This window comes from Bos grunniens, chromosome 3, assembly GCF_055505025.1.
Source record: "Bos grunniens cultivar Pamir isolate PY7600 chromosome 3, Bosgru_T2T1.0, whole genome shotgun sequence".
Lineage (NCBI taxonomy): Eukaryota > Metazoa > Chordata > Mammalia > Artiodactyla > Bovidae > Bos > Bos grunniens.
Genome location: NC_141167.1, coordinates 28,247,544 through 28,275,419, shown reverse-complemented (window position 1 = coordinate 28,275,419; position 27,876 = coordinate 28,247,544). Strand labels below are relative to the sequence as shown.

The following is a 27,876-nucleotide window of genomic DNA, read 5'->3' as shown; positions in this document are numbered from 1 at the left end:
ACTGAAGGGAGCTGCTAAGAGCACAGAAAACAAAAGAAAGAGCATGTGGGAAAGTCTAGAAGCGTGAATGGGCTTGGCTGATGACACTGGGCAAGGGGAAAGAGCAGAGGGAGGCTCGATGGAGCCAGGGGATTAGGGGTGGGAGGATCCCCATGCCGGCTCATTCCCAGGAGCTCTGCGAGGGTGCGGGGCAGAGCAAGGAGGGGGTGAGAGTGGGTGCGCCTGAGTGCTTGGCCTGCCCACCCACAGACGCTGACACCCACCGCTCTCCCAGCTTGATGTCCGGCCTCGCCTCCCTGGATGCCAAGACCTCCAGCCGCCTGGGCATCCTCACCGTGGCATACTACCTGTGGACCACCTTCGTGGCGGTCATCGTGGGCATCATCATGGTCTCCATCATCCATCCGGGTGGCGCAGCCCAGAAGGAGACGACTGAGCAGAGCGGGAAGCCCATCATGAGCTCAGCCGACCCCCTGCTGGACCTCATTCGGTAACCCCCGCGGCCAGCACCCTGCTTGGGAATGCCACACCCGATGGGGCTGCTGACTCCACAGACCCAGCCCTGCCTGTCGCCCAAGGAGCGGGAGAGGGGGTGGGGACGGGTGCTCAGGGTCTTCTATTGATCACTCGTGATCACAAAGGGTCAGCCACAGAGGCCACACTCTGCCCCCTCCACCCCATGCTCCCTGCAGGCTCACACTGAACTGTCCATCCCCATCAGGATGGGATGAGCAGGTGGGCAAAGGGGATGCAGTAAGGACATTTCTCAGGAAGGCAACAGCTGCACAAAAGTCCTGAGCTGGGCATAGTGTTGTAGGGAGAAGTCATGGGCCATTCTGGGTCCTGAGGTGTAAAGGGGGAAGTGGACAGTCATTGTTGGAGGAGTCGGTTGGGGCCAGACCATGAAAAGCATTGGGAACCAGACCAAAAATTGCATTTTATCCTAAAGGCCACAGGAAATGGGTTTTAGACATAGGAGTGCCATGATCCAATTCAGAAGGCTTACTCTGCCCTCCAGAGTGCTGGTGGATAGGATTGGGGGCTCACGGCCAGAGAGGAAGGCAGAGGAAGGGACGGGGCCAGGGTGGTAGCCACGGGCCTGGGGGAAGATGGAAGACTGAAGGCCATGCAGGAGGTAAAATCAGCAGGAGATGGTGAGATGGGGGAGAAGTGGAGGGGGTGGGGCTGCTGATTTCAAGGGCATGAAGGTGTCTGGCCTGGGCACCTGAGTGGACAGCAGCGTTGTCACCAGGCCAGAGGACAGAGTGGAGCAGGTGTGGATCTCCTGGTGGTTGGCTGCTGGATCTGAATCCTGTGGGGAGTCTGAGCCAGGGATGGACATTGGGAGAACAGCAGATAGAGGCCTTAAAAAGACCCTGATGGCAAAGGGGTCTCCCAGGACAGTGTGGGTACGAACAACAGGGCTAGGACCGAGCCCGGGGAAGCACCACATTGGAAACAGTTTATTGGGCTCAACAGGGTGTCCCATTAAACTTGCTCTGTGGACTTCTTCTGGTCCCTCTCATTTTCTTGCCAATTTCAGATATAAGAAATCCAGTCCAGAACTTGCCTGGAGGTCCAGTGGTTAAGACTCCCGACTGCCAATGCAGGGGGCAGAGTTTCCAGTCCTGGTTGGGAAAATAAGATCCCATGTGACACACTGCACAACCAAAAAAAAAAACCTAGTAAGAAATCCAGTCCAACCTAACAGTAAAACTCCAAACTCATTCCATTTAAAACAGATCCTGTCCTAGCCTTTTGCTGATTCAGACGTGGAAATTGGAGTGTGGAAGAAAGTCATAGCAGGTTTTTCCTTCTTTCTTGCTCCATCTACTTCCCTGTTGCTAGCTCTGGGACTGCACAGCAGAGAGGGAGAGGGATGGCTAGCAAAGTCCTCCTTCACTGGAAGTGGAGTGCGCTGGGGTAGGTGTTCCCTGATTGTATTTCTTCAGGGGAGCCTTTGTGAGCTCTTTGGTGCCCCTCTATCACTGGCATCTCTCACCTGTTATCCCCTTGACTCAGACACTCCCTGCACCATTTGGCTGCTCAGGATGCCCTCCTCAGCCCTGACCTCTGGTGTCTGGGGACACCTCACCACCACTCACTCCACTGATCCTCTTAGGCAGAGTCCCTTCCACAAAGTTCACATTGGCCTGTGGAACACACACACACACACACACACACACACACACACACATACACACACACACCCTTTGTGGATGTTCAGCCTTTCCCAGGTCCTTTGGACATGAGTCAGGCACCAGGTCCTATACCACAGATCTTAGAGGACACAGCCAAGGTCTTTGAGTAGTTCTCTTGACTTAAAGTGAAGGAGAAGCAGTCCTCTCGTCCCCGATGGGGGTAGATGCCCAGCACACAATCCCTCTGTCTCCCTTTCTTTTTCTCTCGAGTAACCCTTGCCCTCTGTATCAGTTAGCTGTTGCCGTGTGAGAAACCATCCAAAGACCTACTGCCTTAAAACAACAACCACATGGCTGCAGGTCAGATGGAAGTTCCCGTGGACTTGGACGGGGCTCAGCTGAGCCTGCCCATGTGTCTGCAGGCAGCTGGCCGCTCCACTGGGGAAGAGCTGCTATGGATGATCTTGGCTTAGATCTAGCTGTGCTCCTCATGTTCCCTCATCTTCCTACAGGCCGGCCTGGATTTATTTCATGGTGGCGATGGGGTTCCGAGGGAGAACTAGTCTGGGCATGTTCTTATGAGGAAGGTAGAGGAACAAGAGAGGGAAACAGAAACATGCCAGTGTTTTTGTAAGTCTCTACTTTTGCTGAGTCCACTAACATTCTATCAGCCAAGACGAGTCATGTGGCCATGCTCAGACTTAGGGTGGGAAGAGATAGCAATGTCAAGGCAAAAAAGTCGTTGTGCCCTGTCTGACTCTTTGTCTCCCCATGGACTGTAGCCCTCCCTCCAGGCTCCTCTGTCTATGGAATTTTCCTGCAAGAATACTGGAGTGGGTTGCCATTTCCTACTCCAGGGGATCTTCCCAATCCAGGGATCAAACCCATGTCTCCTGCATCATCCTGCACCGACAGGCAGATTCTTTACCACTCAGCCACCTCAGTATCCAGGCGTGACAAGGCATCAGTGGATAAGGGCCATTAGTACAATCAAGTGACCACTCCCTCCGTCTTCTCCATTCTCCAGGTTCTGTTAATCCTTTGAGATATGTGATGAAGTAAGGATCACAAAAGTACCTGGAGTTTGTTCCTGCTGTGTGGTTCTCACCCACAGGGTCAAGAGTTAGAGAGATCCAGGCAGAGTCTGCTGTGGCTACTTTTACTTGCCTGGCGATTCCATCAGTACGTTGGTATACGCTTTCTGTACACTGACACCGCCAAATTTTTTTTCCAGCAGAAACCTCTCACCTGCACTCCAGATTCTTCCATGCACTTGTCTAAAGGCATCTCAAAATGAGCACATCCAAAGCTCAACACTTGATTTTCCCCATAATCTGTCCTTTCCTCAGTCCTCCCATCTTAGTCTGGTGTCTCTTTTTCTCTCATATCCTGCATCCAATCTTTCAGCAAATTCTGTCAGCTCTGTAATATCTTAAACCTTATGCCTCCTGTCCCTCTGCCATTTCCACCATCACACAGACCACCATCACCTCTCGCTTGAGAGTCCAGTACAGTCACTGCTTTCTCTCTGCTTCCCTACAGTCTGTTCTCAGCACAGCAGCCAGATGGATCCTTTAAAAAGCTGCTCACAACCTGTCATAGGTTGACAAAATCCGCAGTGTTCACTGTGGCCTGTGGGCCCATCATGATCCACCCTACCACATACAGGTTGGGCCTCTGACCTTCACCCCAACTCTCTCCTGGCTCCAGCCTGCTGGCCTCCATACAGTCCTCCAAATGTCCTTAGGATCCTATCTCAGCACCTTGTCCTCCTTGCTGCCTCTGTCAAGATAGTCCTTCCCTTGCTCCATTTACACCTCTGCAGAGGGCCCTCCCAGCCCCTCTCTCTTCATAGCCTGTCTTAGTGCCTGACATTACCCTATCTGTGTATTTCTGTCTCACTGGAATAAAGTACGCTCAGGGAGGGCCAGTTGTTTAAAAACCATCCTGCTGTATCCTGGAGCCTAGAGCAGACCCACACAGTGGAGGCGCTGAGTGCTTGCTGGTTGCATACGCGGGAGGCGGGGACATCTGTTGCACTGGGGCCGGGTTTGAGCCCTGACACGGAGAAAATGGCCAAGCACGAGGTGTCGAGGCCTGGGTGAGTCTTTGCCTACAGCCACCCTGGAGGACTGTGCAGAGCTGCTGGAGCAGGAGGAAAACCAGGAAAGCTGATGTCCTGGAAGTCAAGGGCAGAGGAATTTCGAGAAGTTTCATGTCTAAGATCCACTATTTCTAAGATTTGGTGACTATGAGTCATCATTTCTTGGAGCCTATGATTCGAAACAGCCTTTCCCTGTGGTAGAAGGAGTCTTGGCGCATGGGGAGCCCCCGCCCTCCCCAACGGCCTCCCCTGCTCAGGGGCTCAGGGCCCTGGATTGGACACACATGTCAGAGTCAAATGTTCCAGGAGTCCCTGCTCTCAGCTGCTTTTCACGTGGTGAAAATTGATACTTTTGGTTTGAGGTTTTTCCCCCAGTTGCTTTCAACCCTGAGCAAGTTTTTTGCAAAGCTGGGTGGTTGGACATCGCTGTCATCATGTCTCAGTCAGAGAGTGGGGCTGCAAGGGAAGGTCACGTGCTTCCTGCAGGGACCCTCATCTTAGCTCTGTGGGATTGCTGTGTGGCTCCTGGGGGCCAGCCCCCTCCCCGGGCCTCTTTCCCCAGTGGGTTTCACGATCCCTTCTAGCTCTGTGGTTCTGAAACACAAAGGCCCAGAGGCCAGTGAGGAGGCTTCTGGGCACAGGCAGAAAGTTCTGGAGGCAGGTTCTGGGAGACGAGGCTGGCAGGACGGTGTAGAGCTCAACCTTGCAGACCTTGATTCCAGGCTGAGGGGGTGGCTGCTCTACTTGAGAAGGGGAAGGCCAGTGGGTTTGGGAAGGATGGATCAGAGCAGGGTAGTGTTGAGTGGGCAGGATGTGCCTGGAGGCATGGGGATGCCCTGGGAAGAGGTGTAGTCACTTCGGTCCCATTCAGCCCATTTTTATTAAGTAACTTCTCTGGGCAGAGTTGGACTGAGAGGTGGTGGGGAGGGAGGGCAGAGGGAGGGGTGCGGTGGGGAAGGCAGGAGAATAAAGGTCCCTGATTCCAGCCGTCAATCATCTTAGGACAGACAGATCGGAAGAGCACCCTGGATAGCCATTCTCGGCATCCTTTGCTAGCTCTGAGATGCTAAGAGGCTGTGCAGAAAATGAAGACACCAGCAGGGAAGTTAAAGCAGCTGTCTCAGCCTTGCTCTGGCCCAGAGCAGATGCCCACCAAGTGCTGTAACAGAACAAGAGTACGGGTGACCAGAAGAGGGAACTGGGAAATGGAGGCAGACATGACTAAGGCAAAGTCAGAAAGATGAGGGCTTCAATTGAACAGGAAAATAAGGCTCACAGCATCCTTCAGGGTGGGAAGATATACGTTATGTCTCTCTGAGATGCTTCCAGAGGAACACAACAGACCATGTCCCTGGATGAGTCTCCAAGACATGAGTTCATTTCCTAGAACTCCAAGTGGGGGCTCCAGAAAATTGATGTCTGCTCACAGGGCAGCCTCCTGGGACAAACCCAAGCAAAACACCAATCAGAGCTGGGCCCCTTCTTTGTTTTCTAATCTTTCAAATACACCAGAGAGATTAAGTCAGCTTGGCTCTATTTATAGCCCCCAGTCACCCCTTCAGGGATTGGATGAAGCTCTTGGGAGCTGTGCTTGGAAAGGAATAATTCCCACCTTTGGAGCTTGGGCTGGGGACGTGGGAATACTAAGTGAGGTGGACCGTGGCCTCACCCCAAGAGACATGCAGGGAGGCCTGGGGCAGAGTGTATGGTCTTGGCCTACTAATATCTCCCAGGCACATTATGTCTGAATTTTATGTCTACCCAGGTCTCCTGGGGAAAAAAGGAAGGCTTGCGATGGGTCTTCAAAGCCAAAAGAAAATGTATGTATTTTCATTTAATAATCAAAAGTATAATTCTTTATGAAAACCTGAGGCTAGGACTTCCCTGGTGGTCTAGGGGACACGGGCTTGATCCCTGGTCAGGGAGGACCCTACATACCAAGGGGCAACCAAGCCCATGTACCACAACAACTGAGTCTGGGTCACAGCTGCTGAAGCCATGCTCCCAGAGCCTGTGCTCCGCAGCAAGACAAGCTACAGCAATGAGAAGCCCGTGCACCATAGAAGACCCAGCTTACTCCCGCCAAGTGTTTTTAAACACACTAAAAAAAATCTGAGGATAAGCTTGTGGACAATAATACAGCCACACGCATCAGGAAATGCTTTTGACTGCTAGTTAAGAGAAACCTGAAGCAGCAGAGGCTTAACTAATGTAAAGACGTGTATTTTCTCTCCAATAAGCAGATCAGAGGTAGCAAGGATCACCAGGAGCCCATGCTCCCTCTACCTTTGTGCTTTCGCGTGTTTATTTAGCATTTGGCTTTTCTCATCAGTGTCTCATGGTGCAGTGAGGCTGCTGAAGCTCCACCTGTTATGTCCATGTTCTGGGCAGAAAGAAATGAGCTGGAGGAAAGGACCAAAGGGTCCTGGCTGCATAAGCATCTTTGCAAACTTTTTCCAGGAAATGCCACCCCATCACTCCCACTTACATTGCACTGACCACCCCTCTGGAAAGAGGCTGGGAAACAGGGCTTATTGTCAGGGCCCTCTTGGTCCCTGTAACAGCCTTCAGTTTCTGTTAGTGAGAAGAAAGAATGGAGACTGGGTAGACAGCTAGTCATCCCTGCCACAGCACATATTTTAAATTATTTCCATTATTAAGGATGTTGTAAAGAGATGAACGCATGAGGTATAAGTTCCATTCGCTTTCTTACATGTGGCCTTTTGAATGCTCTTGGTTTCTGCTCAGGCAACAGTGGCTTTCCTTCTAAGTTTTATTAGAGAAACATCTAGTCACTTGAACCTACTGGGACTGTACCCAGGAGACGTTTTCAAACTGTTATCACTGGCGCAATATGGACATCCTTCATTCTGGTCACGAGTGCTCAGGCCAGCATGCCTAGTGTGAGCTTTGGCTCTGCTTGATTTCCAAAGCCCTTGCTGGCAGCCATTGTTCTGGTGGCAGAAATTTGCTTATCACTTGTTGAAAAAAAATCCTCAGGTGAGCTTCTGCAATCTCAGCTCCTGACCCTGCTTTCCCTCTCCCTTGTGACAATGCTGAAATCAGCGGGGAAAACCATGGCCATTCTCTACCAGTTTTCTGCCTTGGCAGCTCATTGTAAGTCCTCTTCTAACCGCCACATAAAATACAGGTTACCCTGAACCTGTATTTTAACAGCAGTGAAAAAAAATTATAGTTTCTGCTTCTCAACACTGACTGCTGGGGTGTAAAGTCAAGAAAAAAAACCCACACTTGTGTTCACATGTATAACTCCATGGATATCTGAGCTGAGTCTTGCAAAAGAAGAGACATGCCAAGAACAAGAGTGAGCAGGAAGGAGGGTCCAGGTAGAGGACGCAGCATGAACACGAGGCTCTGGGCTGTTCAGGGAAGTGCTAGCACAGGAACAAAAATCCTTGTGAGCATCTCTGACTTAGGATAGATTCCTAAGGCAGATTATAAAGGCAGAAACCCTCACTGTAAATTGAAAATTGCTTTATAGTTTGCTACCAGAACCGTGCGAGGGAGTCCACGTCACCAAACATCCTCTGGCATTGCCCTTCTTTGGGACTCAAATGAAAACTGACCTTTTCCAATTCTTTGGCCACTGCTGAGTTTTCCAAATTCGTTGACATACTGAAGGCAGCACATTAACAGCATCATCTTTTAGCATTTTAAGTAGCTCAGTTGGAATTCCGTTACCTCCACCAGCTTTGTTCGTTGTAATGCTTCCTAAGGCCCACTTGACTTCACACTCCAGGATATCTGGCTGTAGATGAGTGATCACACCATTGTGGTTATCTAGGTCATTAAGACTGTTTTTGTACAGTTCTTCTGTGTATTGTTGCCACCTTTTCTTACTCCCTTCTGCTTCTGTTAGATCCTTACCGTTTCTGTCCTTTATCGTGCCCATACTTAAATGAAATGTTCCCTTGATATATCCAGTTTTCTTGAAGAGAACTCTAGTCTTTCCCATTCTATTGTTTTCCTCTATTTCTTTGCATTGTTCACTTAAGAAAGCTTTCTTAACTCTCCTTGCTATTCTCTGGAAGTCTGCATTCAATTGGGTAAATCTTTCCCTTTCTCCCTTGCCTTTTGCATCTCTTCTTTTCTCAGCTTTTTGTAAGGCCTCCTCAAACAACCAGTTTGCCTTCTCGCATTTCTTTGTCTTTGGCATGGTTTTGGTCATTGCCTCCTGTACAATATTATGAACCTTGGTCCATAGTTCTTCAGGCAGTCTACCAGATCTAATCCCTTTAATATATTCATCAGCTCTACTGTAAAATCATAAGGAATTTGATTCAGGTCATATCTAAATAGCCTAGTGGTTTTCCCTATTTTGTTCAATTTAAGCCTCAATTTTTCAATAAGGAGTTCATGATCTGAGTGATAGTCAACTCCAGGTCTTGTTTTTGCTGACTGTATAGAGCTTCTTCATCTTCAGTTGCAAAGAACATAATCAATTTGATTTTGGTATTGACCATCTGGTGATATCCATGTGTAGAGTCATCTCTTGTGTTATTGGAAAAGGGTGTTTACCAAAGGGTTGACCAACATGTTCTCCTGACAAATCTCTGTTAGCCTTTGCCCTGCTTCATTTTGTACTCCAAGGCCAAACTTGTCTATTATTCCAGATATTTCTTGACTTCCTACTTTTGCACTCCAAACCCCTACGATGAAAAGGACATCTTTTTTTGGTGTTAGTTCTATTAAAGTGAAAGTGAAGTCACTCAGTTGTGTCTGACTCTTTGCGACCCCATGGACTGTAGCCTGCCAGGCTCCCCCGTCCCTGGGATTCTCCAGGCAAGGGTGCTGGAGTGGGTTGCCATTTCCTTCTCCAGGGAGAAGTTCTATTAGTTCTATTAGGTTGGTACAAAAAAAAACTGTGGTTTCAGACTGTGAATTTTAAACCATTATAACTAGGCTCAAACGCATCTTTGTTAATTAAAATAGGAACCATTACAATCAACATATTTTTGCCAATGAGAAATAAGTTTATTCCTGTAGTGTAAAAATCTATGCTTAAGAATTCAATGAGCTGTTGGGAAGCATTTCCTGCCTCCTGCTGGTTGTGGAAGCATTTTCCTTGCAAAAAGTTGTTGAGATGCTTAAAGAAGTGATAATTGGTTGGCAGGAGGTTAGGTGAAAATGGCAGATGAGGCAAAACTTTGTAGCCCAACTCATTCAACTTTTGAAGCATTGGTTGTGTGATTTGCAGTCAGGCATTGCCATGGAGAAGAATCGGGCCCATTCTGTTGACAAGTGCTGGTTGCAGGCATTGCAGTTTTCCGTGCATCGCATTGATTTGCTGAGCATACTTCTCAGATGTAATGGCTTCTCCAGGATTCAGAACGCTGTAGTGGATAAGATGGGCAGCAGACCACCAAACAGTGACTATGACCTTTGTGTGCAAGTTTGTCTTTGGAAAGTGCTTTGGAGCCTCTTCTTTTGTTGATTATCAGGACTACACCATTTCTTCTAACAGATTCTTGCCTGCAGTAGTAGATATAATGGTCACCTGAACTAAATTCACCCATTTCCATCCATTTTAGTTCACTGACTCCTAAGATGTCGATGTTTACTCTTTCCATCTCCTGTTTGGAAGATTGACCACATCCAATTTACCCTGATTCATGGACCTAACATCCCAGGTTCCTATGCAATATTGTTCTTTATAGCATTGGACTTTAATTTCACCACCAAACATACCCATAACTGAGTGTTGTTTCCGCTTTGGCCCAGCTGCTTCTTTCTTCCTAGAGCTATTAGTAATTGCCCTCCAGTCTTCCCTAGTAGCATATTGGACAACTTCCAACCTGAGGGGCTCATCTTCCAGTTTCGTATCTTTTTGCCTTTTCATACTGTTCATAGGGTTCTCACATCAGGAATACTGGAGTGGTTTGCCATTCCATCCTCCAGTGGACCATGTTTTGTCAGAACTCTACACTATGACCATCCATCTTAGTGGCCCTGCACAGCATGGCTCATAGCTTAATAGAGTCATGCAAGCCCTTTTGCCATGACAAGTCTGTGATCCATGAAGGGGATCATTTTTCTATTGAGGTATTAATGTTTTTGTGGTCCATTTATTTATGTAGCAAATATTTACTGAGTGCCTGTTATGCGTTGGGCACTCTTCCAGGAGCTAGGGACATAGCAGAGAACAAAGCAGAGATCCCACCCTCCAGGGAGCTGATGTTCTGGCGAGAAAACACAGAGAGTGAACGTGGAAACAAGGCCAAGAATTGTAAAAACTCTTTTAAAGATTGAAGATGGTAACACTTTGTTGTATAGTTTCCCCAGTTTGTTTGCTTTATTATTTTATTTGTATTGTAATCTGTCTTAAAGAGCTTCTTAATTTTTTAGCTTTTGATTTTGGCCTGATTTTAGGTTTATAGAAAAGTTGCAGAGTACAGAGAGTTCCCAGCTCTGCTCAACTTCCCCTGACGTTAGTAACCTACATCTAGCACATTTGTCAAAAGTAAGACATGAGATTAGTACAACAGTATTAACTAAATTGCTTCACTGGATATCACCAGTTTTCCACTAGTGTCCTATTTTTCTGTTCCAGAATCCAATCCAGGATACTAAGCTGCACTTAGGAGTTCTTAGTTTTAATGAAGTAAAATCTACTGATTTATTTTAATTGCTCATTTTGTTCTTAGAAGTCCTTCCACATCCTGAGATCTGATAAAATATTAATCTGTATTTTTTCTAGATATTTATGGTTTTATTTTCTAAATTATTTATTTCTTTCAGCCATCTGGGATTTATTTTGGTGCAGTGTACATAAAGATCTAGGGCTTCCCAAGTGGCTCAGTGGTAAAGAATCTGCCTGCCAAGCAGGAGACATGGATTTGATCCTGGGTTGGAAAGATCCCCTGGAGAAGGAAATGGCAACTCATTCCAGCATTCTTGTCTGGAAAATCCCCTGGACAGAGAAGCTTTGTGGGCTCCATGGGGTCACAAAGAATCCAACATGACTTAGTGACTAAACAAAAACAACAGCATAAAGATCTAGGGTTTATTTTTAAAGTTTTTTTTTTTTTTTTTTAAGGGGACCATTTTTAAAGTCTTTATTGAATTTGTTACAGTATCACTTCTGTTTCATGTTTTGATTTTTTGGCTGTGAGATGCATGGCATCCTAGCACCCCAACCAGGGACTGAACTTGCAATCCATGCTGTTGTTCAATCGCTAAGGGTTGTCTGACTCTTTGTGACCCCATAGACTGCAGCACACCAGGCTTCCCTGCTTTCAAACTGTCTCCCAAAGTTTGCTCAAACTCATGTCCATTGAGTTGGTGATGGCATCCAACCATCTCATCCTCTGTCACTTCCTTCTCCTCTTGCCCTCAATCTTTCTCAGCATCAGAGTCTTTTCCAATGAATCAGCTCTTCACATCAGGTGGCCGAAGTATTGGAGCTTCAACTTCAGCATCTTCAATGAATATTCAGAGTTGATTTCCTCTAAGATTGACTGATTTGATCTCCTTGCAGTCCAAGGGACTCTCAAAAGTCTTCTCTAGCACCATAGTTCAAAAGCATAAATTCTTCAACACTCAGCCTTCTTTATGATTCAATTTTCACATCCATATATAACTACTGGAAAAACCACAGCTTTGACTAGACAGACCTTTGTCAGCAAAATGATGTCTCTGCTTTTTAATACACTGTCTATGTTTGTCAAAACATTCTTTCCAGGGTGCAAGTGTCTTAATTTCATGGCTGCAGTCATCGTCCACAGTGATTTTGAAATCACTTCCCAAGAAAATAAAATCTGTCACTGTTTCCATTTTTTCCATTTATTTGCCATGAAGTGATGGAACCAGATGCCTTGATCTTAGTTTCTTGAATGTTGAGTTTTAAGCCGGCTTTTTCACTCTCCTCTTTCACTTTCATCAAGAGTCTCTTTAGTGCCTCTTCTCTTTCTGCCATTAGAGTGGTATCATCTGCATATCTGAGGTTGTTGATATTTCTCCTGGCAATCTTTATTCCAGCTTATGATTCATCCAGCCTGGCATTTTGCATAATATATTCTGCATATAAGTTAAATAAACAAGGTGACAATATACAGCTTTGATGTGCCCCTTGCACTGGAAAGCAAACTCCCAGCCACTGGACCACCGGGGAAGTTCCAAGACCTGGTGTTTCTTTTTCTGAATAGTTGGTCAGCTATGCAGTTCTCTAGAATGGGTCCTTCCTTTCTTCACCGATCTGTGAAGCAACTTCTATAGGATATGAAATACTAAGATGTCCCAGGTTCTGTCTCCAGGTATAGGCTCCATTACATTGATTTTTCTGTTGATGGTTGTCAGTATCTCACTGTTTTGAGAGTTGCATACTTATAGTATGTTTTCACATCTGGTAGGGCAAGACCCCCTCCTGCTTTAGAAGATGAAGATTATGTTAACAAGAATAATGATCTGATTTATATGCCAGGTCCTGTGTTGGGAGCCACAGATAAGATATGAATGACCAAGTCCCCCCTTCAAGGAGGCCAGTCAATGGGGAGGCAGACACCTGACTAGTGCCACCAGCAGCGTGCTGGAGCGTAGGTAACTATAGGGGAAGGGCCAAGGAGTCTGCCTGGAGCAGTTGCAAAAGGTTTGGTCTCTGCTTGACTGGTGTAGGAATCAGCCAGAGAAGTAGGCAGGGCATTTCAGGCAGAAGGAACAGCAGTCAAAGGCCTGGAGTTGGAAAAGTACACAGCGTATTTGGGAAACCATATGCAGTTGGTGTTGAAGCGTAAAGTCTTGGGGTGATGGAAAGAGGCAAGGCTGCAGGGGCAGGTGGGGCGGGTCATGGAAGGCCTCCACTGCCAAAGGAGGTGTTCAGGTGACCCCAAGGGCCCTCCTGTCCTGGAATTCTTCAATTACTAGTTCTCTTCTCAGGAACATGTTCCCAGCCAACCTGGTGGAAGCCACATTCAAGCAGGTGAGTGGGTTCCTGGGTGATGGAGGGTGGGCAGGCAGGGCCAGCCTGGGCCTGGCTTGGCTGGTTAGTCTCCCTGTCTCTGGGGGTGGGATGCTACAGGAGAGGGGCGGGGGGTCAGGGGAAGACCTAGTTCTTTTGAGCCTCCTGTGGCCGTACGCCTGCCCTGGGTTCTGACTTTTCACGAGGAAGAATTATGAGGGGAGAAGGAAGCCCCCACTGAGTGCTGGCTCTGCCCTCGGTTATGCCCATGCTCTTGCACAGGGTCTCTCTCAGTCCTCACAATAACCCTCCCCTGGGCTAGGACCAGAACATCTCCTGGATGAGGAAACTGAGACTCCGGAGGATTAAAGGATTTGCCCAAGGTTAAATCACTAGTAAATGGCAGAACTAGTAGGTGAACTCAGACCTGCTGGCATCAAAGCCTGTTTTCTCTTTCTTTTTAAAATAACCCTTTCCTGTAATAAAAACAGTAATAACACTCACTGTAAAATATTAGGGAAATACTAAAATAAATAAGTGAAATTCACTCAGTTGTGTCCAACTCTTTGTGACCCCCATGGACTGTAGCCTGCCAGATTCCTCTGTTCAAGGAATTCTCTAGGCCAGAATACTGGAGTGGGTAGCTGTTTCCTTTTCCAGGGGGTCTTCACAACCCAGGTATTGAACCCAGGTCTCCTGCGTTGCAGGCAGATTCTTTACCAGCTGAGCTACCAGGGAAGCCCAAAGCAGAGGATAAAAATACTTGTAGTTCCAGGACCTAACAATAGTGATAGTAGATGGTATGCTTCTAGTCTTTTTTTCTCTGTTGAAATGTTTTAAAAAATAAAATTAGGATCATAGTACACACACAGCGTGCATCTTGCTTTCTTCCCCCACTCCCATTATTTCATGAGCACTTTACATGGTTATTAATGTTTCTTAAAAATACAAGTCATGTACGGATGTGAGAGTCGGACCGTAAAGAAGGCTGAGTACCAAAGAATTGACGCTTTCAAGCTATGATGTTGGAGAAGACTTTTGAGAATCCCTTGAACTGCAAGGAGAGCAAAGCAGTCAATCCTAAAGGAAATCAATCCTGAATATTCACTGGAAGGACTGATGCTGAAGCTGAAGTTCAATGCTTTGGCCACCTGATGCAAAGAGCCGCCTCATTGGAAAAGACCCTGATGCTGGGAAAGATTGAAGGCAGGAGGAGAAGCAGGTGACAGAAGATAAGATGGTTGGATGGCATCACTGACTCAATGGAAATGAGTTTGCGCAAACTCCAGGAGGTGGTGAAGGACAGGGAAGGCTGGTGTGCTGCTGTCCTTGGGGTCACAAAGAGTGGGACACGACTGAGCAACTAAACAACAGCAAAAAATACAACACTTAGTGATGATGTCATAGCCTGATGTAAGCCGAGGCTGTAATTTATTTGCCTATTTCTCCTTTTGGTTGTTTACCAAAACAGCCTTGTTGTTATTCAGTCACTAAGTGATGTCTGACTCTGTACCCCATGGACTGTAACACACCAGGCTCCTCTGTCCTCCACTGTCTCCCAGAGTTCACTCAAATTCATGTCACTGAGTTAGTGATGCTATCTAACCATCTTATCCTCTGCTGCCTCCTTCTTCTGCCTTCAGTCTGTCCCAGTATCAGGGTCTTTTCCAGTGAGTTGGCTCTTCACATCAAGTGGCTAAAGAATTGGAGCTTATGAATAGTCAGGTCAGTTTCCAACAATGCTGTACACCAATACTTATTTGCACTTCTAATAATTTCCCTTCTAAAATGTCAGTCTGTTGGTTGACTCAGTCCAACAAGCATTTCCTGAGCTTCCCTGTGGTGGGCCCCGTATTGAGCCTGAAAACGCACAAGAGGTGGTTGAGAGATGGAGGAGAGGCCCCAAAATAAGGAGCTGTGAAAGCCTGAGCTAATCACTGTATCTTCCCTCACCTCTTGTGTTTTCTTCTATGAAATGAGCCAAGTAGAGAAGGGCCCTGAATGCTAGGCTAGGGAGTTTAGATATTATCCCAACAGTGATGAGCAATTACTGAAGATGTGAGAGAGAAAGAGAACATTGCTCTACTTTGTACCCCATCTGAAATGCCTCTATCTTTTGGCAAACTCCTACCCATCCTTCAAGAATCAGCACCTGGCACAGAGTGTTCAACACTGGGATGATGACGGTGGTTATGATGGTGATGGTGGTGGTAGTGGTAATAGCAGTAATGGTTACAGAAGGCTCACCATGTGCCAGGCACTACTGTCAGCACTTTACATACATCATCTCATTTAACCTAATGAGGTGAGTAACTATGAAGACCCCACTTCACAGATGAGGGAACTGAAGCATTGAAATTTTAGGTATATTTCCTGAGTGGTTCCTTTTCTCCACCCACCCCCAGAAACTTTGCTTTATTGATACCTGGTAGGAAGATAGCAGCCCTTGTTTGGGCTCATAGTACCTGAGGAATGAGAAGAAAAGACTTGGCCATGTCCTGGGGGCTGAGGAAGAGGGGTAGCGGACGTAGCTCTCCCCAGCTGGCGTCTCATCTCAAGAAAGCTCGGGGCAAACTAAGCTTTCCTAACAGAAGGTGCAAGTTTCCTTCAGTGCGAGGCAGGGCTGGCTGGCTGTTAGGCAGATGGATAGTGGGTGGCTGAAGGAGGACAAACAGGTGAATGGAGGATTATCCAGGCAGATTATCTGTGTAAGAGATGGATGGATGGTTAGAGAGGGTCCCAGCCAGGTGGCGCTAGTGGTAAAGAATGTCAGTGCAAGAGATATAAGAGACGCGGATTTGATCCCTGGGTTGGGGAGATCCCCTGGAGAAGGGAATGGCAACCCACTCCAGTATTCTTGCCTGGAGAATTCCATGGTCAGAGGAGCCTGGTGGGCTACAGTTCACAGGGTCTCACAGAGTCGGACATGACTGAAGTGACTTATCACAGGTAGGTGTGATGATGCACAGAAGGAAGAGGGGAGGAGGGATGGAGGGAGGTGTGCCTGGGTAGTGTGTGGATGAATGAACAAATCTCAGTTTTGCTTTTTGGTAAAATATTAATAATCCCTGTCCTGCCTATGTCACAGGGTTACTGTCAATCACATAGTTCATGAGTGGATACAGATGTGCTTCCAAGGTGTTATTATTATTGTTGTTGATATTACGCTTACTCCTGACTCATTCCTGGTTGGGGTGTCGCCCACCAGTATCGCACCAAGACCACCCCCGTTGTCAAGTCCCCCTCAGTGGCATCAGAGGAGGCCCCTTCTCGGCGGATCCTCATCTATGGGGTCCAGGGGGAGAATGACTCTGGTGTGCAGAACTTCGCCCTGGACCTGACACCCCCTCCAGAAGTCGTTTACAAGTCAGAGCCTGGTACCAGCGATGGCATGAACGTGCTGGGCATCGTCATCTTCTCTGCCACCATGGGTATGTGCTGCCCACCACCCCAGGAAGCCTGGCCCTCCTTGCGTTTACCCCTCCCTGCATCCCCTGTCCAGTAACCTGAATAGCCTGGAGTCTCCCCATCTCCAGGAGGTTCCTTCCTTTCCTTTTCCGAGGGAGTGACTCAAGTCCCTATTCCATTACCCAGGGACAAGGGGATGTCCCTAGCCCTCCCTGAGTTGGAGCTGCTGTTCCTCACTGGGAATTCCCCATCCCTGGGTGCTATTTGCCTCCAGGGATGATGGTCCTCTCTCTGAGAAGGCCATGCCTCTGACTTTGCCAGCAGCTGTTTGTTTAAAGCCCTCATTCTTCCTTCCACCCTCAACCACAGGGCTTTCTCAGTGGCCACCTCTCTCTGCAGACCTGTCTGTCCATTTCTGGGGGCCCGTGACCATACCTTTTCCTTTGCTGGGTCCCCAAGGCCCACCACAGGCTACTTATCATGAAGCTGGTGAAGTTTAACTTGCACAGGTCCCTTCTAAGGCCTGTATCCTTTTTCCTTTTTTAAATTTTGTGTTCTTTTTCTTGAAGAAGGCACCAAACTGTGCAAACTTCAGATCTTACAAAACCTCTGGATATGCCTCTGCCGGCAGCGTCCCCCCCTTGACCACCCCCACCGACATATGCACACAGCCTTCTTCCTTCTTTGGTAGCAGTGGTTTGTCACTAAGTCGTGTCCAACTCTTGCCACCCCGTGGACTGTAGCCCACCAGGCTTCTTTGTCCATGGAGTTTCCCAGGTGAGATTGCTGGAGTGGGCTGCATTTCCTTCTTCAGGGGATATTTCCAACCAAAGATCGAACCCACATCTCCTGCATTGCAGGCAGATTCTTTACCAACTGAGCTACCAGTGAAGTCCTTTTCTTTTTTGGAGTCTAGGAATTCCTAACCACTCCACAACTGTCTAGCTTGTCAGTCCCACCTCGTCCTTCTAGGTCATGCCAGGGGTCACCAGGAGCCTCACTGTAAAATCCTATCAGCCCCTTCCCCCAGCCCCAGCCCTGGGCCTAGTGGAGCGCTCTCCAGCTTCCAACTCCTACACAGGGTTTTCTTCCCAAGTTAATTCTCCCATCTTCTTGGTTTCTTAGGCAAGGAACTTGGGGGTTACTTTCTACTTTGCCTTCTGCTTCAACTCACACCCAAATCCCATCAGGTCTGCCTCTGAAATCTCTCCAGCCTCCGCATTTCCTTCTGCCCACTGCCCCAGCCAAGGTCATTGTCATCTCTCACCTGGTTTCTGGAAAAACTGCCCCAAGAGTCCCCTGTCCTTGTGTGTCCTCCTCACAGGGTCATTGAGTCCCCATGTAAAGCCTCCACTGGCTCGGAGAGGGGTGCCTCTCTCGGCCGGCTCACTTCCCCAGCCGCTCTGCCTGTCGGTCCCTGGAAGGCACCTCCCTCAGCCAGGCTGCTCCTGCCCCTCGCTCTCCGCTACACTTTTCTCATCCTTGAGGGGGCTTAATATTAGTATCCCATCCTGGGGAAAAGTCTAACCCCAGTCAGATGCCCTGTGTTATTCCTTAAACATTTGACCCAATACAACTGCCTACTTGTTAGTGTGGCTGTTCAATGCCTGCGTGGCAGCTGTGTACATCCCATGCAGGCAGAGACAGGTCTTGGTCTCCGTGTAGCCCCACAGCCACCACGTGACTGGTTAGAGCAGGTGCTCGGTAGACTGGGAAAGATGGGTGGATGGGCAGATGAATGACAATGGGGAATGGAGCTCTTTTCATCCTGGTCAAAAGGCCAGGTGGGCACACAGAGGGGCCAGGACCTCAGAGACCCTGGTGTATGAGAGGACAGTGTTTGGAAGCATCCTCAGCACCTCTGATAATCTGTCCCCCGCCCTGGACTTTCTTCCTTTTCCCCAGCCATCACCACTCTCTTAGGGCTGGGAGCATACTAAAAGGACATCTATTAGCAGAACTAAAGAAAAGTTTGAGAGCCTTCAACTCGTTTCACTGTTTACTGAGCACGTCACTGTCCACGTGTCAGTGACTATTTTTCGTGTGTCCTCTTGCCTTGTCGATGTCTCTGTGTGCCCCCGCCTGAGTGTGCGTGAGCATACCATGCAGCTGCTCCCCTCACTGAGCCTCCTTCCCCGTCTTCTCCCTGGTGTTGGGATGTGGCTGATGCTAAGGTGGCCTTGGTCTTGCTTGTGGGAGGAAGCCCACTGCCACCCTCCGCATGTACAGTTGCTCTAAGCCAGCCAGAGCCTGGGGGTGGAACAGGGAGCTTGATGAGGAACAGGAATAGCTGGGGAGGGACAGTCAGCGGGGAGCCTGGCTCTGAGTTCAGCCAGGCTTCCACAGGCCAGATGGACAGACTTGGGCCCAGTGTCGCCTGCCTCTCTGGCCTCTCCTGCCCACCCCGGTAGGGCCCCTCCACTCCCCTCCCCCGTGGTAGCTGCTCCCTGTTCCGCATGGGTTCGGAGCATCCTGGGCAGGGAAAGAGCTCTTCCCTGGGGTTCCAGAGGCCAGGATCCAGATCCCGCCCCTCACCGGCTGAGTCAGTGGATGAACCTCTTGGACACGGCGACAGTCAGCTCCATGAAGGCAGACACAGAGTGTATTATGCTCTCCATTTTTGTGTCACCAGTGGGAGAGCAGGTGCTTGTCACTGTTCCAGGAGTGACCTAACTGTGGTTACCTGCATGAGCTCAGAACCCCAAGGGGAGGGTGACAGGGGCTTTGGAAAAGGCTTTGTCATTCATTCCCTTGTTCATTCATTCAATGATAAGTTGCCCTCATGGGTTAACTTTCTATTGGAGGAGACAGAACAACACAGTGGATGACTGTTATAATAAGTGATATGAGGGGATCAGAAAGAGATGTGTTAGAGAATAAATGGGGAGTCTGCCAAGGGGGAGTTGGGGAGGTGCAGGCCTCCAGACCAGGGCTTCAGGCATCAGGAACTGAGTGGACAAAGGCCCCACCACAGCCAAGAGCTTGAGGTAGTCTAAAAATGTGAAGAAGGCAGGATGCAGGAACAGAGTGAGGAAGGGAAAGCGGGGGCCAGACAGAGGCGGGAGTTAGAGGCATGGCCAGGCCAAGTGGGGCCTGAGCCAGGGTGAGAGGGGTGGGTTGTTGGTTACGGTCTCTGTGTGCAGGAAAGTCAGTTGGGGGTGTTGGCAGGGAGCATTTTTACCTTTAGAAGGTGGCACGTGCAGCTGGGTAGAGAGGAGGAAGAGATGGAGCCCCGTGGGGAGGTCACAGCCCTCTCCAGCGGGGAGGCCAGGAAGGGAGGGGAAGCAGGGGGGAAGCGCCGGGTGGCAGAGGCTGCTGGGCTGTCGGCCAGGCGCTGAGATCTGTATGTGCCCGTGGTCTGTCAGTGCCTAGCCCCAGCACGTGCTGGCTCATGCAGGTGTCAGGCAGGTCTGCCTCCCTCTGCCAGGTGTCATCTGCCGTGTCTCCGCCCTCCGCAGGCATCATGCTGGGCCGCATGGGTGACAGCGGGGCCCCGCTGGTCAGCTTCTGCCAGTGCCTCAACGAGTCTGTCATGAAGATCGTGGCCGTGGCTGTGTGGTGAGCCTCGTCGCGGGGGTCGAGGGTGGACTCCTACCTACTCCACCCCCTTCCAGCCCTGTCCTGGGCAGCTGGAGGGACCCCGTGGTCCCATAGGAATGAGCAGAAAGCTGCACAGGAGGATACCCCCAGCCCTGCCCAGGCCAAGTCCCAGCCCCGGGCCTGCCACTTCTGGCCCCGACAGGCCCACTGGAGGCAAACCAAGAGCTAATCCTCCTGACCTCTCAGGCTGTTTCCCCATCTCCTGGGGCCTCATTAGCTCAGCTTTTGGAGAAAGGAGACCCTGGAAGTGACAGCCAGCTGCCACTCCTTGGCTCAGAGTTCAGACCTTAGGAATCTTCTAGTCCAACCCTGCACAGTGAGATAGGGTAAGGCAGAGGCCTGCCAAGGTCAGCCATAGAGGCTGTCTCATCGCTAGGCTGAAATGTGGGCCTGCAGAAGAAGGCAGAAGGGTGAAGGCTGTGCATGGCTGGACTGGTTAAGGGGGCATTAGTGACACCGTATGCCAGGTACCCAGGTACATAGTCACATTCTATCCTCACAAGAGTCCTGGGAGGCTCAGGGCAGACAGGCCTGGCAGTGATGTAGTGCCCGGGGCCTCCCAGGGTTTTTGCCTGCTTGGTGGTGAGCCAGCTGCCCTGCCCACCCCAGGTACTTCCCCTTTGGCATCGTGTTTCTCATCGCTGGCAAGATCCTGGAGATGGACAACCCCACGACCGTAGGAAAGAAGCTGGGCTTCTATGCAGTCACCGTGGTGTGCGGGCTGGTCGTCCATGGCCTCTTCATCCTGCCCCTGCTCTACTTCTTCATCACCAAAAAGAACCCCATCGTCTTCATCCGTGGCATCCTCCAGGCCCTGCTCATCGCACTGGCCACCTCCTCCAGGTAGCCTGGGCGGTGAAGGTGTCAGGGAGGAGACCATGGCTGAAAGCTATTCTTCTGTCCAGCCATCATTTGTCTGTAGCCATGGAACTATGGAAAGTGTCGATGTGACCTACTTCACAAACTTGGGAGAGGATGTGGTAACAAGACCTATTCTTGAAATGCATGAGCCCCTACCTTCCCGAATGGCAGCTAGCCCTCCTCTGCATCCCCAGGGCTCACTCAGTCCACGTGGGGGTTGGCGTCCACGTGTCAGGCGCAGGCAGAGCTGAAGAGTGATGAGTCTGCAGTCTCTACCGCCTTTCACTGCCACGTGGTGCTTCCGTTGGAGTCAGGCCCTCTGATCTTCAGGGACTTTGCCTGGTTACTGGCACTGGCAGGTAGCCCTGTCACAACGTTGGCAGTGTCTCTAGACAGTGGGAATCTGAGTCATGATTCCATTACCCACTAGCTCTGTGACTGCGGGCAAGTCACTCCACCTCCCTGGGTAGTGGGGTTAGTTTCCTCATATACAGACTGGGGATCACTGTGGCCTCTGGCATGTAGAGTTGTGGTGTGATTAATGGAGATAACCCACTAAGGCCATTCTGGGCTTGGTGAAGCAACACCTGACCTCAAGCATCCCAAACCGCAACTGAGTACAGAAGACCCAGGGAGATGAAGTCATGCAAACTCTGCTATTGAGCGAGGAGAGGGAAGGAGGTGGTCACTTACTGGGCATCTAACCCTGTGAAGAAACAGTGGTTCTCCCCACAGTGAGTGTCCAAGCTCTATACGAAGGAACTCACCTAAACCTGAGCCCATGTCTCTGGCCTCAAAGGTCTGGCTCTTCCCTCCATCCCTTACTGCCTTCTCTTCCCTAGGCCTCAGTCCCCCAGTCTGTAAAATGGAAATAAGGGCCAGCACAGACCTCCTTCCCCGGCAGCCACATAACCCACCCTTGGCAGCAGAAGCACCTCATGCAGGACTCGGGAGGAGCAGAACCAATGAGGAAAAGCCCTAGAAGCCTTGTCTGGGAACCCCATCCAGGGCAGAGGGAGGAGGCGAGAGGGAAAGATGAAGCCCCGAGCAGCTGCTGGCCCCCATGCCGCTGGTTAAGCCCCACCAGTACCAGCAGCCCTCGCCGTTTCCTACAGAAACAGCAGCCTCGGGCCCAGCATGCCTGGGGCCCATGAGGGGCTCTGGCAAGTGTACCTGGGCCTCCCAGGCAGTGACCTGTGGGGAGTAAGGGCTGTGGGGCTATGCAAACCTGAATTTCAGGCCCAACTCTGCTCCTGGGAGCTCAGTAACAACACAGCTACAAGAGCCAGGGCTACCATTGGTTGAGTACCTACGATATGTGCTTGCTAAGTCACTAAATCGTGTCTGACTCTTTGCGATCCTATGGACTGTAGCCCGCCAGGCTCCTCTGTCCACGGAATTCTCCAGGCGAGAATACTGGAGTGGGTTGCCATGCCCTCCTCAAGGGGATCTTCCCCACCCAGGGACTGAACCTGGGTCTCCTGCATTGCAGGCAAATTTTTTACTGTCTGAACCAGCAGGGAAGTGAAGTGAAAGTCGCTCAGTCGTGTCCGACTCTTTGTGACCCCATGGACTATGCAGTCCATGGAATTCTGCAGGCCAGAATACTGGAGTGGGTAGCCTTTCCCTTCTCCGGGGGATCGTCCCAACCCAGGGTTCAAATCTAGGTCTCCCACCTTGCAGGCAGATTCTTTACCAGCTGAGCCATAAGGGAAGCCCGAACCACCAGGGAAGCCACCTACGATATGTAGACGCTATTCCAAGCGCTCTCTTGTTGAATCCTAATAGCTCCATAGTGCACCGATTGTCTGGGACAAGGAAACTATGGCACGTACAAGTTGAGGAGGTGCCAAGGCCACTAAGCTAGCGGGAAGCTGGAACCTGTTAAGTCAGTGCCCCCAGCCAGGGCCCTGCTGTTGACCACTTCATCTCCACTTTGCATAGTCATGTGACATGGCGTCAGCCCCTCCTCCCCTCTGGGCTTCATTTCTTTACCTGTTAAAGGAACTCAAACCTTCCTAGCAGGAAGCCATGAGGTGTAAAGCACAGCACCTGGCACCTATCAGATGCTCTGCTGGCGGTCACTGCCTTCCTGACCAGTGTGCACAGGGGGTCTCTAAGGCCCTGAGCCTGGGCAAGTCTGGCCACATGACCATTTTAAAAGCTCCTTCAGTCTGTTCACCCTAGATGGGCCAGCTGCCTGGCATTGGGGGTTGGGGGGGTCGCTTCTGTTACCGACCAGCTGGCAACCTGGGGGCCCTGACCATCCTGGAGGAGGGTGATGGGCAGACACTGGCCCTTCTATTCACAGCTCAGCCACACTGCCCATCACCTTTAAGTGCCTGCTGGAGAACAACCACATCGACCGGCGCATTGCCCGCTTTGTGCTGCCCGTGGGCGCCACCATCAACATGGACGGCACGGCGCTCTACGAGGCCGTGGCTGCCATCTTCATTGCCCAGGTCAACAACTATGAGCTGGACTTCGGCCAGATCATCACCATCAGGTGTGGTCCTGACGCCCTGCACCCAGTGTGGATGGGGGATGGTTGCTCTGGAAGGGCTTTCGGGAGTCTTGAGCGGTCTCATATCTCATGCGGTCTCTGAGGCCCAGAGAGGGCAAGGGGCTCATTCCAGGCCACACAGCAAGTCAGTGCTGGGGTCTCATGATTCAGGGCACCAGGCTCCTTCCCCAGGGCCGCCCTGCAGGTGGGGAGCTCTGAGCAACTTGGGGAGCTAGGGCCCAGAGGAGGGCCTGCAGCGGGGACATGCATAGCAGGAAGCACTGCAGGCAGGCACAGGGCAAGCAGAGGCCAGAGGCGGGACTGAGGACAGTGGAGGGGCTGCTGGTGTGGCCGGAGCTGGGGGATGGTGCCAAGAGAGGACAGAGGTGAAGGGGAAGGCCTCACATGCCAGCCTGAGGGTACAAGTCTGACCCTGGGGACCCAGTGCCAGTGGATGATGGGAGCCTGTGGACAATTTCCTGGACTCCTACAGGGACAGTGGCCCGCCAGGCTCCTCTGTCCATGGATTCTCCAGGCAAGAATACTGGAGTGGGTTGCCACGCCCTCCTCCAGGGGATCTTCCCAACCCAGACACAGGGCTTTCCACAGACTTCTTAGGACGTTCTGCTGAGGCCAGGGATACAGCCTCTGGGACCACAGTACCTTGGGCAGAGGCATGCCCCTGCCCCAAGAATGCCCTGCTGTGGCATTCCTAATAATGCCTGCTCCACAATGCTGGCCCCAGAGGCTCTGGCATTCTGGCCTCCTCCTTGGGCCCAGGGCCCAACAATGCTCCCTGCCCTCTCCTGCAGCATCACAGCCACCGCAGCCAGCATCGGGGCAGCTGGCATCCCCCAGGCCGGGCTCGTCACCATGGTCATCGTGCTCACGTCCGTGGGCCTTCCCACCGACGACATCACCCTCATCATCGCTGTCGACTGGGCTCTGTGAGTGCGGTTCCCCCCAACCCTCTCCTGTCCCCTGGGAGGCAGGCGCTCACAGTGGACTGGGGAGCTGTCATGGTTTGGCACAGTGGGTACTCATTGACACCTGCCCAGCTGCATGATCTGTGGGGCCCAGTTTTCAAAAGTGAAAACCTGGGATTCCTTGTTCAAATACTACAAAGAATTTCAGGAGGGTGGGAGCAGAGCATTAGCCCAAGCCCTTTGACACACAGGCCCTGAGGCACCACACAGCCACATGCCTGCATCACCCACTTCAGCACCGCCAGGGGGTGCTGGGCCGGGAGGACCAGGAAGACACCCGTCCTGTGAGCACCGCCCTCTCCCAGCTCCCCTTACAACAGAGGGCCTGCTGCTCACCGCCCACCTTGGCCCACCAGGGACCGTTTCCGCACCATGATTAATGTGCTGGGTGACGCACTGGCTGCTGGGATCATGGCTCACGTCTGCCGGAAAGACTTCGCTCAGGACACGGGCACCGAGGTGAGCACACCGTCTCCCTCCAGCCAGGCTGCCCAAAGGCCCAAGGGTGCAGCCAGGAGTGGTGGGCAGGGCAGCACATCAGCTACCCACCAGCGGGGCAGGCTTCCACCAATCCCTCCACACCTTGATCTGCTCACGGGCACCCGGGTGACAGACTCCTCTCACAGCTGATTGTTGAACACCCACCATGGCCGGTGGTGAACACAGCATCCTCAGGGAGCCACACCCTCCTGTCCTGTCGACAACAAGGCCAGTGTTCACACGTCTGCTGGGAGCTTCATGGTCCTCAGGGCTCCTTCAATAACTACTTGGAGCGGCTGTCCCATTCCGTGGGGAGGACACTGAGGCTCAGGCAGGGGAGCTGTCCACTCCCACACTGGATCCCAGGGGGCAGGTGCCCCCTCTCCTAAGACAGTCCCAGGAGGCAGGACAACTTGAAACTGGAGCCCAGAGAGGCCCTATGACCTAGCAAGGTCTCACAGCATGTCTGTAGGAAAACCAATCAGACTGTCCCCAGCCCTTTGCCTGTCCAGTCCTCCCTACTGTCTAACCTCAGTCCCTCCTGCTGCTGCCAAGACCTGTTTCCTCTCCCCAGAAACCACTGCCCTGTGAGACCAAGCCCGTGAGCCTCCAGGAGATCGTGGCAACCCAGCAGAATGGCTGTGTGAAGAGCGTGGCTGAGGCCGCAGAGCTGACCCTGGGCCCCTCCTGTCCCCACCACGTCCCCGTCCAGGTGGAGCAGGATGAGGAACCAGCCACCACCAGTCTGGACCACTGCACCATTGAGATCAGCGAGCTCGAGACCAACGTCTGAGCCTGAGGAACTGCGGGGCCTGGGGAAGGCCTCCAGGGTTAGGGGCCAAGGGCAGGATCTCAATTCACTACTTTCCTGAGCACAAGGGCCAGACTCACACTATCTCCCCACCCTTGAGGGTCCAGAATGGGCTCCACTTGACGGCAAGCGGGAAGACTGCACGTGGGGGTCCCAGCTGGAGAGTTACAGGCAGGCGTAGCCTGAGCCCCGACTGTGACATTTCCACTGGGTTGGCCTGTGCAGGTGGCAGGCAGGGGTACAGTCCCCACTTTCTGGATCACAAAGTTGAGGCTCTGAGAGCTGAAAACACGTGCCCCAGGTCTCGGAACAAGTGATATCAGGACTAGGACTCTAGTTCAAGGCTTTCAAGCCCTGGCCACTCCCTGCCAGAGGACAGGGATGGCTGCAGGGTCAGATGCTGAGAGGGAGGCTCTGCCCCCTCCAGGAGCCCCAGAGCCATCACTGCTTTCAGTTTATGAGGACATAGCAATGTCCTGGTTCTGCCCCAGCTGCGTCCCAGCCCAGGCCCGCCCCCACCCAGCCCCATAACACGTGGCCTCAGACCAACAGCTCTCCCCAAGGACGGGCCCAGCCTAAAGCTGAGACCCACTGCCTTCCACGTGCCACAGCCCGTCCCATCTCCTGGCCTAGCGGTTCTGTCTCATAAAGCTCATCTGATGTGGAGATGAAGATGTCTTCACCAGAGCTTCAAGGCCCCTAGAAACCCCCGGGCTAGTCTCCCATTGGACAGGTGAGCCAGCCAGGACTGGGGATGCAGACTCACCTGGGATGTTTCAGTCAAGCTGCCCAGATGGCCCTGGGGTCAGCACTCCCCACCCCCCACCCCAAAGCCCATGTGATGAAGAGGAGTTAGATTTTCTATTCCTTTCTGTGTTTTCAAGTTCAGTGATAACTAAATAAAGGTATTTTGTTTTTCAAGGCTTGTGGGCTTAGTGACATACCCAAACCAGCATTTCTTTATTGGGTTAATACAGGCAAAGCGCAGACTTGCTTGTCTGGGCAGTGCGAGTACAGACGGGGCTGTCCAGGAAGCCGGAATGTAAACAGCCTTGTCTGCATAGCTGGAGTGTAGACAGGTCTGTCTGGGCTGTCAGTGTGTGGATGGGCCTGCCTGGGCAGCCAGAGTGTGGATGAGCCTGTCCTGGTGTCCAGAGCGAGGACAGGCCTGCTTGAGCCATTACATGCAGGAAGCAGAGCACGTGCTGGGCTGCCCAGGGGCCTGTCTGGGAACCACGGTGTGGACAGACCACTCTGCTCATAGCCTGGGTTCTACAGGCAGGACTCTCAGGTCCTTCCTCACAAAAGAAATACATTTCTTCAGCCAGCCTGGCTCCCATCTGTGAATGCTTTGCTTTAAGCAGGGGATGTGCCCAAGAAGTTTTCAGACTCTCCTTCCCTCGCTCTCCTCAGCCTCACAGTGTCTCTAGGAGGCTCACAGGGAACACAGAGGACCCTGGCCACACAGCCTGCTCTGGATGCACTTTGGGGAGAAGATACAGCCCCAGGGTTTTGCACCATGGAGCCCATGAAGCTGGGGGAGGGGATGAGAGAATCAGGAGGGTAATCAAGTCGAATATTCAGTGGAAGGACTGATGCTGAAGCTGAAGCTCCAAATACTTTGGCCACCTGGTGCGAAGAGCCGACTCATTGGAAAAGACCCTGATGCTGGGAAAGACTGAAGGCAGGAGGAGAAGGGAGCGGCAGAGAATGAGATGGTAGGACGGCATCATTGACTCAATAGACATGAGTTTGAGCAAACTCCAGGAGACAGTGAAGGATGGGGAAGCCTGGCGTGTTGCAGTCCATGGGGTCGCCAAGAGTCGGCTGAACGACAACAATCACCTGCCTCCCAGGCTCCACTCCTGAACTACCTCCATCTTCCTCCCAGGGTCATAGTCTGAAGAGTCTGGGAAGGGCCCTAGGCTCCCCCTCCCACTATAGGGCTAGAGGCTATAGAATCCATCTTGGGAGCATCCTTCCTTCCTTAAGGCCTAATCACCTATGACAGATCAAATGTCCAGCTATCATAACTCTTCCTGTGGCACATCTCTGCTCCATACGGATC

General features: G+C 51.3%; 1 protein-coding gene across 1 annotated transcript; it reads left to right on the top strand.

Annotated features, from left to right (window-relative positions):
- The first annotated feature begins 274 nt into the window (after window positions 1-274).
- SLC1A7 (solute carrier family 1 member 7) lies at window positions 275-26,729 on the top strand. The gene is made up of 9 exons (XM_086388862.1): window positions 275-490; window positions 13,138-13,180; window positions 16,368-16,590; window positions 20,026-20,125; window positions 20,777-21,010; window positions 23,340-23,534; window positions 24,344-24,478; window positions 24,874-24,976; window positions 25,572-26,729. Exons 1-9 carry the CDS (start codon window positions 279-281, stop codon window positions 25,788-25,790), a joined length of 1,464 nt encoding a protein of 487 aa, XP_086244988.1. The 5' UTR covers window positions 275-278; the 3' UTR covers window positions 25,791-26,729.
- The last annotated feature ends 1,147 nt before the right edge of the window (window positions 26,730-27,876 follow it).